The sequence below is a fragment of the Haliotis rubra genome, unplaced genomic scaffold (genome assembly GCF_003918875.1).
Source record: "Haliotis rubra isolate DU_JTF1 unplaced genomic scaffold, ASM391887v1 Scf19, whole genome shotgun sequence".
NCBI classification, from domain to species: Eukaryota; Metazoa; Mollusca; class Gastropoda; order Lepetellida; family Haliotidae; genus Haliotis; species Haliotis rubra.
In genome coordinates, this window is record NW_025765891.1 from 1556188 (window position 1) to 1575230 (window position 19043).

General features: G+C 39.9%; 1 protein-coding gene across 1 annotated transcript; it reads right to left on the bottom strand.

The window, feature by feature from the left end:
* Nucleotides 1-5654: 5654 nt before the first annotated feature.
* LOC124274294 (pollen-specific leucine-rich repeat extensin-like protein 2) lies at nucleotides 5655-6860 on the bottom strand. Its single transcript, XM_046709636.1, has one exon. The coding sequence runs from the start codon at nucleotides 6858-6860 to the stop codon at nucleotides 5655-5657; it is 1206 nt and encodes a 401-aa protein (XP_046565592.1).
* Nucleotides 6861-19043: the final 12183 nt, after the last annotated feature.

A 19043-nucleotide genomic window follows, 5' to 3' on the forward strand; every position in this document is an offset into this window, starting at 1 on the left:
GCTAAACGATATCATATTAACCGAAGAATCTACCCGAAGCTCTTTATAAGCTTGGCATTTCAACAAAAAGTGATATTCATCTTCAAAATCTGCTTTACATTCAGCACAATTTCTTTGAGATATATCAATATTTTGCCACCTTCCTACGTTTTCCTTTAAACGTAAGACACCAGCTCTGAACTTGACCAATAGTTTACGGAATTTATGTTCCAAATTGAAAGATAGACACCCCTCTGGCTCTAGAAGACTCTTATGTTCTGTATATAACTTATAACGTGAACTGTTTTCAAGAGTAGATATTGAACAAGCGTTCATTAAAAATGTGAATAAAAACGGACGGATCACCGACAGCTTGTGAAAGCCAGACAAATCCAAAACCGAGTGAGCAAAGTATATGGCGGATCTCAGACACCCACGTGTGGTACCCAGCAGTATCTAGGTAATACAACATTATAATATGCCTTTTTCGGAATTCGTCCATTCGTAGTTTGTTATGCATTGTCGTGAACTTAAGCCAATATTTCATCGTTCGAACGTAGGAATTAATATAAACTGGAAACCGTCCACATTCCTCATATACTATTCTTTGTGGATCGACATTTAAACATATTCTACATGCTAGTAAGTGAAAATGTTCAATGTTATCATGTCTTTTAGCCTCCAAACTTCTGACCCGTACAAATATTTTGGCTGAATTTGGCTGTCAAATATTTACAAAAATACTTCCATGGGTATTGATTGATCCTAATTTGCTTAGGTTTATAGTTCCATTAAAACCTTCTTACGACGAGCTGCACGTTTTGAGACCGCTTGTCTAAGACTACAATTACAAGTGACACAAACCCTAGATATTTGTAGCTGTTTACCGTTTCAATGTTTCTCCCGTTATAAAGCCAGTTTTCCTTAAGAGCTAATTTCCCACTTCCCCTAGACATCAGTCGAATCAGTCGAATCAGCCCTCCTTCGGTATGGTTGAAAACGTACAACCGGTGGTTCGAGGTCAGGGTGAGGTGAAGATTTCATGCTTTCAACTACAAATATACTTCAACGGATAACTGGGCAACTAAAGGGATAACTGCATTGATATAGTGTTTCGTCCACGCGTATGATGCCTTAGGAGCCACGTATAACTAGCGCACTTCATGTGATGTGGAGGCACAGGACGTGTATCACTTGGTGTTGGGCATCTGTACGTCACAAGAACGTCTAGTGTGAATTCATCACTTGGGGTTTTGCATTTATTCGTAACCTTGGTCTGTGCTCAATTGTCCAGATGAGCCAAATGTGTGAGGCCCATTTATTGTTGTAATATTGCTGTAATATTGTTGTAATATTGCTGTAATATTGCTGTAATATTGTTGTAATATTGCTGTACTATTGTAGTGAACAATGTTCAACAGTCACTCTCACCCGTGTTCACCCTTGGATCGAGGCCATCACATTCAGTCATGATTTACAAAGACAGAAGTTGAATTGCCTGAGAGATAAATGGACTACGAGGAGGCGGTCTGAATCCAGACTGTTGTCTGACCGTATGGTAGATATGTGTGAAGTTCCATGAGCCTTTATGAGTGGGAACTGTGGTGCACTTAATCCAAGACAGAATACGTGAAAGCAGAATCTGAAAACACGGAGCTACTTGAAAACGTGGATTTTAGATCACGACCTTTCCAAATATTCAGACTCTGGTGCTGTGGACGAGACAGGTGTTACTATTACACTGTGCCATTTAGAGAGTGGTCAAATGTAACATATATTATATTTTGGATTATACTTTCTTAGTAAAGTACAGATTCTAGTGTTTTTGTTTGGTTGAGTCCCACCCGGGATTCGAACCCACACCCTCAGAGTCAGGCACCTAATCGCCAGCGAATCGTGGGTTCGAATCCCGGATGGGACTCAACCCAACATATAACATATGTTACAGCTGTTAAATTACCGAGTGAATTGATATGTACCTCATGCAATAAGTCAGCTAGACCTGTGTACGCACCTTTAGTGGACTAATGACACCTAGACCTGTGTACGCACCTGTAGTGTACTGATAACACCTAGACCTGTGTACGCACCTTTAGTGGACTAATGACACCTAGACCTGTGTACGCACCTGTAGTGTACTGATAACACCTAGACCTGTGTATGCACCTGTAGTGTACTGATAACACCTAGACCTGTGTACGCACCTTTAGTGGACTAATGACACCTAGACCTGTGTACGTACCTTTAGTGGACTAATGACACCTAGACCTGTGTACGCACCTTTAGTGGACTAATGACACCTAGACCTGTGTACGCACCGGTAGTATACTGATAACACCTAGACCTGTGTACGCACCTGTAGTTGACTAATGACACCTAGACCTGTGTACGCACCTGTAGTGTATTGATAACACCTAGACCTGTGTATGCACCTGTAGTGTACTGATAACACCTAGACCTGTGTACGCACCTTTAGTGGACTAATGACACCTAGACCTGTGTACGCACCTTTAGTGGACTAATGACGACTAGACCTGTGTACGCACCTGTAGCATACTGATAACACCAATACCTGTGTACGCACCTTTAGTGGACTAATGACACCTAGACCTGTGTACGCACCTGTAGTGTATTGATAACACTTAGACCTGTGTAAGCACCTGTAGTGTACTGATAACACCTAGACCTGTGTACGCACTTGTAGTGTACTGATAACACATAGACCTGTGTAGGCTCTTGTAGTGTACTGATAACACATAGACCTGTGTACGCACTTGTAGTGTACTGATAACACATAGACCTTTGTACGCACCTGTAGTGTACTGATAACACATAGACCTGTGTACGCACTTGTAGTGTACTGATAACACATAGACCTGTGTAGGCTTTTGTAGTGTACTGATAACACCTAGACCTGTGTACGCACCTGTAGTGTACCGATAGCACCTAGACCTGTGTACGCACCGGAAGTGTCCTGATAACACCTAGACCTGTGCACGCACCTGGTAGTGTACTGATAACACATAGACCTGTGTACGCACTTGTAGTGTACTGATAACACCTAGACCTGCGTACGCACCTTTGGTGTACTGATAACACCTAGACCTGTGTACGCACCTGTAGTGTACTGATAACACATAGACCTGTGTAGGCTCTTGTAGTGTACTGATAACACATAGACCTGTGTACGCACTTGTAGTGTACTGATAACACCTAGACCTGTGTAGGCTCTTGTAGTGTACCGATAGCACCTAGACCTGTGTACGCACCGGAAGTGTCCTGATAACACCTAGACCTGTGCACGCACCTGTAGTGTACTGATAACACATAGACCTTTGTACGCACCTGTAGTGTACTGATAACACATAGACCTTTGTACGCACCTGTAGTGTACTGATAACACATAGACCTGTGTACGCACTTGTAGTGTACTGATAACACATAGACCTGTGTAGGCTTTTGTAGTGTACTGATAACACATAGACCTGTGTACGCACCTGTAGTGTACCGATAGCACCTAGACCTGTGTACGCACCGGAAGTGTCCTGATAACACCTAGACCTGTGCACGCACATGGAGTGTACTGATAACACATAGACCTGTGTACGCACTTGTAGTGTACTGATAACACCTAGACCTGTGTGTGCACCTGTAGTGTACTGATAACACCTAGACCTGCGTACGCACCTTTAGTGTACTGATAACACCTAGACCTGTGTACGCACCTGTAGTGTACTGATAACACCTAGACCTGTATACGCACCTTTAGTGGACTAATGACACATAGACCTGTGTACGCACCTTGGTGTACTGATAACACCTAGACCTGTGTACGCTCTTGTTGTGTACTGATAACACATAAACCTCTGTACGCTCCTGTAGTGTACTGATAACACATAAACCTGTGTACGCACTTGTAGTGTACTGATAACATTTAGACCTGTGTACGCACCTGTAGTGTACTAATAGCACCAAGACCTGTGTACGCTATTGTAGTGTACTGATAACACATAGACCTGTGTAGGCACCTGTAGTGTACTGATAACACATAGACCTGTGTATGCACTTGTAGTGTACTGATAACACATAGACCTGTGTACGCACTTGTAGTGTACTAATAGCACCATAGACCTGTGTACGCTCTTGTAGTGTACTGATAACACCTAGACCTTTGTACGCACTTGTAGTGTACTGATAACACCTAGACCTGTGTGTGCACCTGTAGTGTACTGATAACACCTAGACCTGTGTACGCACCTGTAGTTGACTAATGACACATAGACCTGTGTTCGCACCTTGGTGTACTGATAACACCTAGACCTGTGTACGCTCTTGTAGTGTACTGATAACACATAAACCTGTGTACGCACTTGTAGTGTACTGATAACACTTAGACCTGTGTACGCACCTGTAGTGTACTAATAGCACCAAGACCTGTGTACGCTCTTGTAGTGTACTGATAACACATAGACCTGTGTACGCACTTGTAGTGTACTGATAACACATAGACCTGTGTACGCACTTGCAGTGTACTAATAGCACCTAGACCTGTGTATGCACTTGTATAGTATTAATAGCACCTAGACCTGTGTGTGCATTTGTACTGTACTGATAACACCTACACCTGTGTACGCACTTGTAGTGTACTAATAGCACATAGACCTGTGTAGGCTCTTGTAGTGTACTGATAACACCTAGACCTGTGTACGCACCTGTAGTGTACTAATAGCACCAAGACCTGTGTACGCACTTGTAGTGTACTGATAACACATAGACCTGTGTAGGCACTTGTAGTGTACTGATAGCACCAAGACCGTTCAGTCGGTTATAGATCCTTGACGATGTGTGTTACAATCCAGCGGTTCACAGCGTTATCCCCGTGGCTACCCCTTTGTCTGCTGGAGTATATATGTACAGTGTAGATGGAGACATGACACTATCACCCTGGCATCCAACACCAGCGAGCGAGGTTTTTAAGTTTTCAACCAGGACTGAGGAAGAGGGGTTTAACTCATTTACGAACCGGCTAAATGCAGGACCTACCGGGAATACTACACTTACAAGACTACGTGCAGCAAGAAGACCACTGAAGTCGGTGGCGTCCTATTGAACCCGTTGTTCTCTTATCCCTGTAACTCAGGGTGACAACAGGTGTTTCAATACAAAAGTAAAAAAGTCATGTGATGTTGTAGGTTCGCTTCAAGTCACAAAATTTTCAAGTGAAAATTGAGACCTTTAAATGGTAAAAACTCAGCTTCGCGTGCATATTGAAAAGATCTTTACAGATCTTTTCTGATTCAACAATATATGTACGGTAGAAGAAGATGGCATTTGCTCACATTTTGTAGGCTTTCCAATGTTTGAAAAAACATTAATTGCATGTCAAGAACTTAAGAACTAAACAGAAAAATCAATCTTGAAGTGTAATAATGAACAAACAACATTATGTAATAATACGCAAAGATGGTTACGTTCTCAATGTTTATTGTCATACTAAACACCAAAGATGACCAACAGACAAATCTACCTCGAAACAGGTACTTTTTCTTTGACATAACACCATTCACACACCAACCATTGCGACAGACGCATTCGCCTGCCATGGATCTGAACCCGTCGTCCGGAGATGATCTGGAGCTCAACCACCTGCCAGTCACGAGGAGGCACGGTTCCCATCAAGCGTGGGTCATAGGGTGCATAGGGGGTAGGTCAAGAGCCTCTCGGAGATGAAGAGAGTAGAGATCATAGGGGTGGTAACCACTGGAGCCTCCAGCAGGTGTTGCAGCTGCTTTGTCCACTGGTGAGGCTGCTGGGAATGCTGTCAGTTCAGCTGCTGACTGTGGTGCTGATTCCGCTGCCAGTGCTACTGCTGCTTGTGATGTAAATGGTTTGGGGATGTCAGCGGGGGATGCATTGGCATTGTTGGTAGCACCAGACATCTGTTGTCCTGGTAGGATAGGAAGGTCTAGTGCCTCAGCGAGGTGCTGGGAGTATAGTTGATCAAACTTGTCTTGGGCACTCATCTGAGAGGAAGGAGCTTGGGTAGGGGACTTGGGAGTTGGGGGCTGAGCTGTTCCCTGGCTGGCAGGTGTTCCATGGGTTTGAGCCGGACGATTCACGCTGTGAGGTTCGCCGTAGTTGGGAAGGTCCATTTCAGCCAGCATTTGCAGTCTAATCATGTTGTCAAAGGCGTCGTATCCATGTTGGGAACCACCATAGAAGGGGCCAGGAGCAGCATCTGCGTGAGAGTTTGGTTCTGGGGTGTGTACCTGTGGGGAGACTCCTGTTTGGGCTGCTGGAGCAGGGTTGGGCTCAGATGTGGGGACAGCGAAAGGATCTGCATACCTTGAGTAGGAGAAAGGGTCTGCGGAGTCCATGGAGAGATCAAAGAAAGGGTCAGCTGGGAAAGGGGCAGAGAAAGGATCAGCAAAGTGTAGGTCAGCGGCAGGAAAGGCGTCAGTGGGGAGAGGGGCAGAGTAAGGGTCAAAAGAGGTTTGGGAAGAGGCATGGCCATACACAGAGGTAGGGGAATTAATTGCGCTTGAAGCTGGGACTGATCCGACTGTGCCTTGAGCCTGAGCAGAGGAGGGGGCACCACGGGGTTTAGGAGCGTCCTCCCTGATGATGATGATAGTATTCCCTTGGAAGGGTTGGCGTCTAGTTGGAGCTTGGGGATGGACGGTTTGAGATTGTGCTCGGGGGCTGACTTTCATAGCTTGTGGTGCAGGAGGATCGACTTTTTGAGTTGGTTGAGCTCGTGGAGCTTCTGGAGTGACTTGAGTGGCTCTTCCCCGGAGTGCATTAGTGGGATTGTAGATGATCGCACGTCCAAACCCTGGAATTTGGCGCCTTCGAGCTATCAGAGGATTGTAGGGATTCATTCTATATGGGGAACCTGCAAGAAAAATAAATTCAATTTCAACATACCATGTTCTTTGCAAAAAAAGCGCAAATGTTAAAAGTATTGAATAAGCAGAGAACATCCAATTATGCTTGTAACCTGTTTGCACATACCGGGTGGAGCTTGCACATAAATCAATGAAAACAAATTTGAAGTTTTGTTGATTTATTTTGTTAATTTATTCTTTGGCTAATAGTACAAATCGCAGGATATTTAAACACTTGAAAATATGTAATTGGTCGTATGGAGTGAGTAAGAGTGGTTGAAAGGATTTCAGTAATCGAGATTAGGTAGGTAAGTGCTGATTTAAGGATGAAAGAGATGCCAAAGTGATGTAGATACTAGGCACACACGTGGCACCTGCTGATGTTAGACCTAGAATGTTATTGAGGGTGATCCACAGATGACAACCCACGACCATATGCTTCGTGCACACCGAAGATATGCTGCTGAGGCAGCGAGACAGAAATGGGTTTAATGTTGCCTTGCACAGCCTCAGACGACTTGAGGACTTAGTATTATGGCGGCATCATTAAGCTATTTCGTGACATGCCATTTGGAGATGTAGGCATCTTGGGGAACAGTATGCTGTTGAAGATACATATTATCTCACTCTGGAATATGTTATCTATATCTGCATATACATACCAATTACGAAAGCGTCGGTCACAAGACAGCAACAGCCTAGTACGGCCATGGCCAAGATGGTGGTAGTTCTCATCGCCCCTTTACGTCGTCCAATCTACTTTCTGAAAACAACATACAAGCAAATTAAAACATTACTTATCGGTGATCGATCGTCGTTATGGTGACGAGTGGGCTTTACGTCATGTCTCAGACTTTACCACTGGTGAAAACCAAGAGCCTGAGATGCTGACAAACACAGGAACGTAATCGGGAAGAAATGTGTTTGGAAGCAGCAAACTTATGTTCCTTGTGAGCCCAAGGGGACGCAACTCTGCACCACATGTGAGGGACAAGGATGTAAGTTACATCACGTTCAGTGTGTTATCACCCCGAGGAGGGAACATCAATGTTCACCACCTTAGGGAAACTCTCGGGCATGTATATGGTGCTACAAACCAGGAAACGCTAATTTATAAGTTTTCTCTGCGTGTATCTTCTCTCTGTGTATAATCGGTCTTGCATTTCAGAAGGCCATATGTACAAAGTGATTGATATCCTAATACCTAACATATGTTGTTGAACTGTAATTGCGATAAGCGGCTATAACCAAACATTGAACTCACCAGTTGCTGTTTGTCTGCTGTCGACGAAGGTGGAGAAGGTATGGTACTGATGACGACCGTCGGGGTTAATAAACCTCCCGTCCCCCCGTCAACGGCCATCGTGATGGACGGGACAAAGGAAGAGGGAGGGGCATCGATCAGCCGTCACATGCTGAGAAATCAGACTGACCACTGTGACGTAATGCCCGTTTCAATGCAAGCATTGTTATCAAGTTATGTGTATGATGTGGAGCATGTTGCTGAAATATAATATATCATCTTTAATTACCATTCTTGGTATCTTGACTGGTCATCTTCATCTACTGTTCCACCAATGTCCACCATCACCACTATCTTTTTTAAACAAATTGATCCAAGGAATTGTGTTTTTCAAGTGTTTAATATATAGAGAATAATGTGAAACATCACCAGGAGTCAATCGTTCTGTTAAATTCCCGTTCGTCGCCGTTTTCCGAGTTTTATGTCGATGTGGTCATCTGAATTGAAATGTAACTAATTTGTTTTAGTCTAGGCTATAGAAAGTTTTCATTTCTTTATGTTTCAGTCAAAACAAAAACATCCTTGTATGATTACCATTGTCTTAAGCTTTTAATCTTGACATTACATGTCTAAACATTACATTACATGTCTAAACATTACATGTCTAAACATTACATTACATGTCTAAACATTACATGTCTAAACATTACATTACATGTCTAAACATTACATGTCTAAACATTACATTACATGTCTAAACATTACATTACATGTCTAAACATTACATTACATGTCTAAACATTACATTACATGTCTAAACATCACATTACATGTCTAAACATTACATGTCTAAACATCACATTACATGTCTAAACATTACATGTCTAAACATAACATTACATGTCTAAACATCACATTACATGTCTGAGCATCACATTACATGTCTAAACATTACATGTCTAAACATTACATTACATGTCTAAACATTACATTACATGTCTAAACATCACATTACATGTCTGAGCATCACATTACATGTCTAAACATTACATGTCTAAACATTACATTACATGTCTAAACATTACATTACATGTCTAAACGTTACATTACATGTCTAAACATTACATGTCTAAACATTACATGTCTAAACATCACATTACATGTCTAAACATTACATTACATGTCTAAACATTACATTACATGTCTAAACATTACATTACATGTCTAAACGTTACATTACATGTCTAAACATTACATGTCTAAACATTACATTACATGTCTAAACATCACATTACATGTCTGAACATCACATTACATGTCTAAACGTTACATTACATGTCTAAACATTACATAACATGTCTAAACGTTTCATTACATGTCTCAACATCACATTACATGTCTAAACATTACATGTCTAAACATTACATTACATGTCTAAACATTACATTTACATGTCTAAACGTTACATTACATGTCTAAACATTACATGTCTAAACATTACATTACATGTCTAAACATTACATGTCTAAACATTACATTACATGTCTAAACATTACATTACATGTTTAAACATTACATTACATGTCTAAACGTTACATTACATGTCTAAACATTACATGTCTAAACATCACATTACATGTCTGAACATCACATTACATGTCTGAACATCACATTACATGTCTAAACATTACATTACATGTCTAAACATTACATTACATGTCTAAACGTTACATCAAATGTCTAAACATTACATGTCTAAACATTACATTACATGTCTAAACATCACATTACATGTCTGAACATCACATTACATGTCTAAACATTACATTACATGTCTAAACATTACATAACATGTCTAAACGTTTCTTTACATGTCTCAACATCACATTACATGTCTAAACATTACATGTCTAAACATTACATTACATGTCTAAACATTACATTTACATGTCTAAACGTTACATAACATGTCTAAACATTACATGTCTAAACATTACATTGCATGTCTAAACATTACATGTCTAAACATTACATTACATGTCTAAACATTACATTACATGTCTAAACATTACATTACATGTCTAAACATTACATTACATGTCTAAACATTACATGTCTAAACATTACATTACATGTCTAAACATCACATTACATGTCTGAACATCACATTACATGTCTAAACATTACATTACATTACATTACATGTCTAAACATTACAGTACATGTCTAAACATTACATTACATGTCTAAACGTTACATTACATGTCTAAACATTACATGTCTAAACATTACATTACATGTCTAAACATTACATTACATGTCTAAACATTACATTACATGTCAAGAGATCCGCAAATCAGTTATTTAAAACGAAATACTTCTCTATGTCCTCTGCGTAAGTACACATGTTGTCAACACTTTCATAAAGTAGTTTATGCAAATATATTATATAGGGCTGGCTATCGATATATTTTATAGAGATTGATAATCGCTATCTGGATATCGATCGATTATCGACAAATATCGTAGAACTAACTTTGAGCAAAACTATCTAAATGAAATGAATATATTTCACATGACTGGTGAGTGGTGACACGCTTATGCATGGGTTACTGACAAAATAGCATCCTTAACATAATTTAGGAAGAAGTCCATGAATAAAAACCTAACTTCGTGTATTGTGTGAAAAGATCACATCTTGATTCTGTCACAGTTTATGTACAGACAGACAGACACTCTATTCGGTAATATACGGCCTTATGGCCCATTTTACAGTTAATATATAATGTATTGTTTTAATGTCACGTGAGCACTAATTGAAATAGTTATCTAGCAATAAATATATGTTTTAACAATGTTGCAACTGCATGTGTAACACGAGGATTTCGAGAGTTTAATAAATTACCATTAACATATTGTTTTTATGGACATGTTTAATATGTGGAAAATATTTATCTCTCAGATTTTTATATTTATCACAAACTAATAATACATGGAATTCATCTTCAATAAAACCCAATTTACAGTTTGCACATTTAATTAGGTCTATATCGTCTTGTTTATACCTTCGGGAAAAATTGACATTAAAATTGTGTAGGGAAAGTCTAAATTTACACATGGCTCTTATCAAATCCTTATTTTCTAATGATACTTCTCTGGTTCTATAGCTGACTTAATCGAATTATAATGACATAAAAAGGATGAAGATGAAATACTATTGTGCCAGGTTTGATAATACATATCTTGTAATCTTTGTTTTAATGAAAATAGAAATAACTCTTCATCACCAAAGTCTTGCGCAATCCAAACAAAAGAATACCCAAAGTAAACAGCAAAGATCTGACATTTGAAACCCAGTTACAACTGGTCTTACCATTATCGTTCATGTACGATATTATCGATGTCACTATTTCGACGATATTTCGATCATTTTAGCCAGTACTAACAGTATATCAGCAATGTCATGTGTGTTCCTCTCCCTCCTGTCGCCCACACTGTGTCATGCTCAGGTCAAACACGCTGGTACTTTCTGTACTGACACACTTAACTGGGAATAATGTAACACATGTGCAACTATTGATAATATCATTAAATTCATGTTTCGGAATCATATAATAACATATAGTAAAAAACGTTACAATTTCATCAAACAGAATTCCCTGCGAACGTTTTTCATGTATTCGAGTAGTGGATTATTCCTGTATTGTGGGGTAGAGTTTGAGGATATAGTTCACTTGTTGGTCACAATTACACATTACTCCAACATACAATCAAAGTAATTAAAACATTGTATGCATACATTGAACATTATTTATCGATGTAAATGTGAAAGATTTTCGCATACCATTAACTGGATTTCGATTGTTTTCGATAAAGCGTCTGGTTGAAAATGGATGAAACACATGAAGCGAAGAAGGAAAGTGTTATATAACTTATACACTGTATGGGATGAGAATAATGTTCTTCTTGTACGTTCAACAGATACATCTTTATGAAATATGCATAAATCAAAATCCATCATTAAATTGCTCTCTGTTGAATTCCTTGAACAGTGTAACAAATGCCAGGGTTGTTTTATCCTTCTATGATGTAAAGGAATGTTGGTTGGTTGGTTGTTTAACGCCGCACTCAGAAGCATTCCAGCTATATGGCGTCGGTCTTTAAATATGCAACAATAAAGCTATAACACAAAATAATTCCACACATATTCAGACGTACAATATATGAGTTAGCAATGTTAGTAAAAAAGTATTAATCGGGGCATTGTTTAAATACAGTTAATATGTTGCAATGTTAATTTGCCCATTGTTAGAACCTAATCCCATTGCCTGAGTCCCCAGGGCTTACATGCTGGCATATGTCACATGACGGTGCACTTGAACACTGACAGTTATGTCCCTTCAGCCCAGGAGACACCATGTCCGTTCATCAGCAGGTGCGTGAACAACCTGACAAAACCCGCGGTACTTCACTCACTCAGAGAACTCTCCAAATGCAGAGTACATTGCTGTGAATGGGATTAAGATGTGCAAAATATACAAAAATGAAATCGGATACATACATTTTTTATTAATGGAGTTCTGTATGTTCATAGCAAATCTGTGAAAACATTTTTTTTTAACGGTAAAGGAAAAGGTTTTTAATTATTTTTGTACAGATAGACTATCATGATATAAGTATCCCGACTAGTCAACTGTTCACAGACTATAGAGTAACAGCTATATGACATTCATGACATCTGCGTGAAATGTTGTGAAATATAGACTCCAAAGGCTGGGACTGCAGGGATGGAAAATAATGGAAAGTCGTCCCTCTTGTCATACAATCGTATGGAAAATGAGTGAGTGAGTTTAGTTTTACGCCGCTTTTAGCAATATTCCAGCAATATCATAGATGGAGACACCTGAAATGGGCTTCACACATTGTACCCATGTGGGGAATCGAACCCGGGTCTTTGGCATGACGAGCAAACGCTTTAACCACGAGACCGCCGCCCCTCTTATGGAAAGTGTTTTGTCATCTTTATGCAAAGATCTAAATATATAACAGACGAGGTGGTCTCCCTGGTCTCCCTGGTCTCTCTGGTCTCTCTGGTCTCCTGTATTTCTAGGCCAGGTTCAGTTGGGTACATGGCACATTTGGCTATTTGATGGACACTGACCCAGATCTCAACCCATCTGAATGCTAAGTTCAAGTTTTTTCCCAAGACACCAGAGTACCTGCAGGTCGGTAAGAAATGCCCCGAGAAGCGTTTACACGTCCTGGTGATGCATTGCCAGAGTAATCATGTTCCATTACGTCGGGTTTGATCTGAGTGCCAGGTATAACAGGTGTGTATTGTTGTCACTTGTGTTATATTCTTCCAGGTGTGCTTTATGGTCTGTGCTTGGGGCTTTTGCATTTGATTCAGGTTTCATTTGAACCTCGGGGTTTCTTAAATTAGAAACGCCAGGGACTAAGAACAGTTCTAATAGATTCGAATATCTACCGATACAGAGCCCACTGGGCGTAAACGGCATTATAGTGGTGAATGTATATACACACTGTTAAAAATGACATCAGGTGTTCGCAAAAATGGTCAACGTGAAGGACTTCATCGACACTCACACCGTTTACATAAAATAGTAAGTGTTTGTTTTTTGCCAAATGCCGAACAAAGCAACACTCCTGCCATACTGCCAGTCTGGACCAGATAGATAATCCAGTGATTCGTAGTATTGTTGATGCTGTCGCCCCAGCCACCGAGCATGACTACCTGATCCACTGAGTGAGTTAGGTGCCAATAGTATGGGATAGCATGCAGACAAGAAAAGCGACATATTTAGTAAATTCCTCTGATTGTCTACCACAAAAGCGACATATTAAGTAAATTCTTCTGATTGTCTACCACAAAAGCGACATATTTAGTAAATTCTTCTGATTGTCTACCACAAAAGCGACAACTTTAGTAAATTCCTCTGATTGTTTACCTTACAAGCGACATCTTTAGTAAATTCCTCTGACTGTCTACCATAAAAGTGACATATTTAGTAAATTCCTCAGATTGTCTACCAAAAAAAGCGACATCTTTAGTAAATTCCTCTGACTGTCTACCATAAAAGTGACATATTTAGTAAATTCTTCTGATTGTCTACCACAAAAGCGACAACTTAAGTAAATTCCTATCATTGTTTACCTTACAAGCGACATCTTTAGTAAATTCCTCTGACTGTCTACCATAAAAGTGACATATTTAGTAAATTCCTCTGACTGTCTACCATAAAAGAGACATCTTTATTAATTTCCTCTGATTGCCTACCATAAAAGCGACATCTTTATTAATTTCCTCTGATTGCCTACCATAAAAGCGACATCTTTAGTAAATTCCTCTGACTGTCTTCCATAAAAGCGACATCTTTAGTAAATTCCTCTCATTGTCTACCAAAAAAGAGACATCTTTAGTAAATTCCTCTCATTGTCTACCAAAAAAGCGACATCTTTAGTAAATTCCTCTGACTGTCTACCATAAAAGTGACATATTTAATAATTCCTCTGATTGTCTACCATAAAAGTGACATATTTAGTAAATTCCTCTCATTGTCTACCATAAAAGTGACATATTTAGTAAATTCCTCTCATTGTCTACCAAAAAAGAGACATCTTTAGTAAATTCCTCTCATTGTCTACCAAAAAAGCGACATCTTTAGTAAATTCCTCTCATTGTCTACCATAAAAGTGATATCTTAAGTAAATTCCTGTGATTGTCTACCACAAAAGTGACATATTTCGTAAATTCCTCTGATTGCCTACCATAAAAGCGACATCTTTAGTAAATTCCTCTGACTGTCTACCATAAAAGTGATATCTTTAGTAAATTCCTATCATTGTCTACCATAAAAACGACATCTTTAGTCAATTCCTCTGACTGTCTACCATAAAAGTGACATATTTAGTAAATTCCTCTCATTGTCTTCCATAAAAACGACTTCTTTAGTAAATTCCTCTCATTGTCTACCATAAATGCGACATCTTTATTAATGTCCTCTGATTGTCTACCATAAAAGCGATATCTTAATTAATTTCCTCTGATTGTCTACCTTAAAAGCGACATCTTTATTAATTTCCTCTGATTGCCTACCATAAAAGCGACATCTTTAGTAAATTCCTCTGACTGTCTTCCATAAAAGCGACATCTTTAGTAAATTCCTCTCATTGTCTACCAAAAAAGTGTCATATTTAGTAAAAATTCCGGAATAGAATAAAATCACAATTTTACGCTATGTGCAAAATGGGAAAAGTCAACATTTGATACAAAAGGCATACTTAAAGGAAAGACCGTATAGTACACATCTATGATATGCTTAATCGGGGGACTGAATTCACCTGAATTTAAACAAAACTAAATCAAAATGCACTATTATTGTATTTTTCGTAGATGTCTGCCTACTGGAGATAAGACAAAGGGACCTGTAAGAAACCAGCAACACACTGCCTTAACATTGTACAATATACAATATAAAATGAATCATACTTGTGACACAGTAAAAATGCCCCAAGTGTCTTCAATAAGAAGGTAAACTGTACCAGTCCATCATACAAAATATGACTGAAAATGTAAGAATATATATAATAGAAAATGTGTCAGTAGTGTAATTCCTTGATTACAGAAAATACCACCAAAATAGTGAACTGCATCGGACATAATTTCGATTACTGATTTGGAAATGTCCTCGATATATTTACTATAACCTTTCAGAAAGATTAACTGAAATAGTGCTTTGAGTTTCTTTTAACAGCAATCCAGTCATGTGACGGCCTTCCAGCTCACTGTGGGAGGAAGTGACGTCATCTCAGCGGTATAGCACTCTGGTAAAACCCGTGACTACGAGTGAGGGGCAAACCCAGATCCGAACTCAGGTTGACGAGTTTCTGACGTGCCAGTTGACCCAACTCTGCACAGGGAATAGAGGCACATGAGACAAAGGGGCAACACGGGCCTAATGAGAGTATCCTATTACAGATGCAAATATCAGGTACAGATGAGTGTATATGTAGGTATATCTGGGTGTATATTAGTATTTAAGTACCATGCTTAATGCATCTGAGTAACATTGCACACAGCACAAACACCCCGGACGTATGGTACAATGAGGTACTTTGTAGTAACTGTAATCTGCCCCGTCCTTGTGAAAGTGGTAGACTAGGCATTCCTGATATGAATAAGTTCGGGTTCGAACCCGAGGACTATATGGTGTTTCTTTTTGGCGGTAACAATCTCAACGTCACCTTAACATGATTATGTCATGGCTAATATTATCATTGTTTGTCCAATGTGTTAAGTCTGATAAGTGTGACATCTACACGTCAGCATTAATTAAGCACAACGGAAACCAAGAGCGTTTTGTAGATTTTGGTCCACACAGGCTATTATACCTTATTATACAGGAAGCACAGGTAAAGCATTAGTCTCACAATCCCTGAACCACATTGTTTTCCTTACTGCCAAACCCCCTCTGCAACACTAAAGCCCTAAATAAAGCAAGTCTAGCTTTCCTCAGGTTCAGGTTCTGAATCACTGGTCTCCCTGGGGCTCCTTTTCAATTTATATGGGTTTGTTTGTTACTATCAAAATTATATATAATAATTAGTTTAAGCGTTAGTCTACTAAGGCAAGTGCTTCACACAATATCGCAAAAGCTACGGAAAGCATGTTCCCGGGCTGCGAGGGCACTAGCACATCAGGGTATAAACTTTATCATGGGAAAATGTATATTTTCAGTAAATACACGATGGATAGTTATTGGCATATATGACTCATGTCTTGTAGTCAAATCGGTGCTAACTTGAACATTATTCACATGATATTTGGTCGTGAGGTTCTAACTCGTCTGGCAAGACGCAATCCCATGACCCATGCCGAAGAACTGCGCCGGTAATGGAGAGTGGGACTCTCAACCAGTACCACCCGAAGGACTGACTCACTGACTGAGTTTGGTTTTACGCCGCTTTTTAGCAATATTCCAGCAACATCACGGCGGGGGACACCAGAAACGGGCTTCACACAATGTACCCATGTGGGGATTCGAACCCGGGTCTTCGGCGTGACGAGCCAACGCTTTAACCATAAGGCTACCCCACCGCACCCCACCCGAAGGAGGCTGTGGGCTGCTGGTCAGTGGGATCGTCGTCCGATTTGACGTCCTTTCCTCACAGATACACACACAGGGAGGAACGTATGTCGTGGTGTGGGATAATCGCAGCCGGAGGACACGGCGTAGGGTTCATTCATCTGATGAAAGTAACTTTCTTCTACATTCTACCGTCAAGACTCGTGAAGATCCGGGTTAGTATTGATCTTCAGTAACCCATGCAAAGATCATGCTTGTCGTAAGAGGCGGCTACCAGGATCGGGTGATCAGGCTCGCTGACTTGGTTGACACCTAGCCGGCGAATGACATCTCTGATGACCCTGATGTCAAAAGAATCTAACTTTGGATGCCTACCTTTTTGTACAAGGTTTTGTTTATTTGTTGTTGGTCTATTTTTCACAATTTTTAGCACGATGTTCTTTTTCATGCCAAGAACAAAAGTTGTACGTTTCATGTAATCCGACACCTTATAAATCGGTTTGCTACGTTTGCTCTCTTTTAAAAAAAAAATCAACACATTTCTAAATAAACGTTTAGCATCATCTGAAAAGGCTTTCATGATGACAGCTAGAAGTAGTCAATGTGAATGATCCAAACGGTCTATCACTGTGCAGTGCACAGGTAACTATCATGAACTGCACGTACATTTACCTTTATGACCCAACACTGCCGCTGTTACAGGTCATTGGCTCCCTCCCTCTGCAAGCAGTCTGCGTTCTGCTGTTTATTTTGTTGACAGTTACATAGACAGATTCTTTAATACAAATGCATAAAATCGGTGATTTACAATGTGATTAGGTTGTCTGACAAAACATCCACTTGCACAGTTTGAGATCGATTGGGTCATTGGATGAAGAGATATTTACAAAAAACCGGGTCCACATGCATTTCATGCCAAACTATAGACCCCATCGTTCTCGAGACCTTATCGCCCATGTGCAGGGTAACACCATCGAAACATTACCATGACCCGCAAGAAGCCCCAGTATGAACCCAATTGATCATGTTTGGGATAGCATTGGTACCCATGGGCAACTGCAGACAAGGAGACTGGCAGATGGTGCCCATGCGAGGAGTGGCTACACCAGGTACTGACGTAGTCTACAGTGCTGCTTCATGTAATCACTACAATCTTGATTTGTGTGACGCTCATATTGGTGGCGTAATCATGGTGACCATACTTTCCGGCATTGCTGACATTCACGTTTTTGTGTATTCTTTTCAGAGTGCAAGTTAATTGTCGCCAAATTTCAATTTTGTTTTCGTGTTAATCAGATTGGTTGGTTGGTTTGTTGTTTAACGCCGCACTCTGGACCAGACGATCCAGTGATCAACATCATGAACATCGATCTAGGCAACTGGGATACGATGACATGTGTCAACCAAGTCAGCGAGCCTGACCACCCAATCCCGTTAGTCGCCTCTTACGACAAGCATGGGTTACTGAAGACCAATTCTTACCCGGCTCTTTAAGGGTTGTTTTAATCACAATAAAATATGTTGCAGTTAACATTTTAATGTTCGGAATTCCTTTTTTCAAAGCATAAACAAGAGTTCTCGTACTTATCATATGAAAATAACCCGATCGATGCTTGATTAATGCTCATATGTATATATTCCATGTTCTTAAGAGAGTGTTATTTTATACACAGCTTGTGTTATATCACTGGGAAACCAGCCTACAGAATCGTCCTACATTAGAGAGTCAGAGAGTAGTTTCTAATCCTTGCTTCGATTCAATCATGTCTGGAAATGTCAATGATAGATGAAACGCTGCTGAACTAGATTTTTTTTTGTCCCACCAGT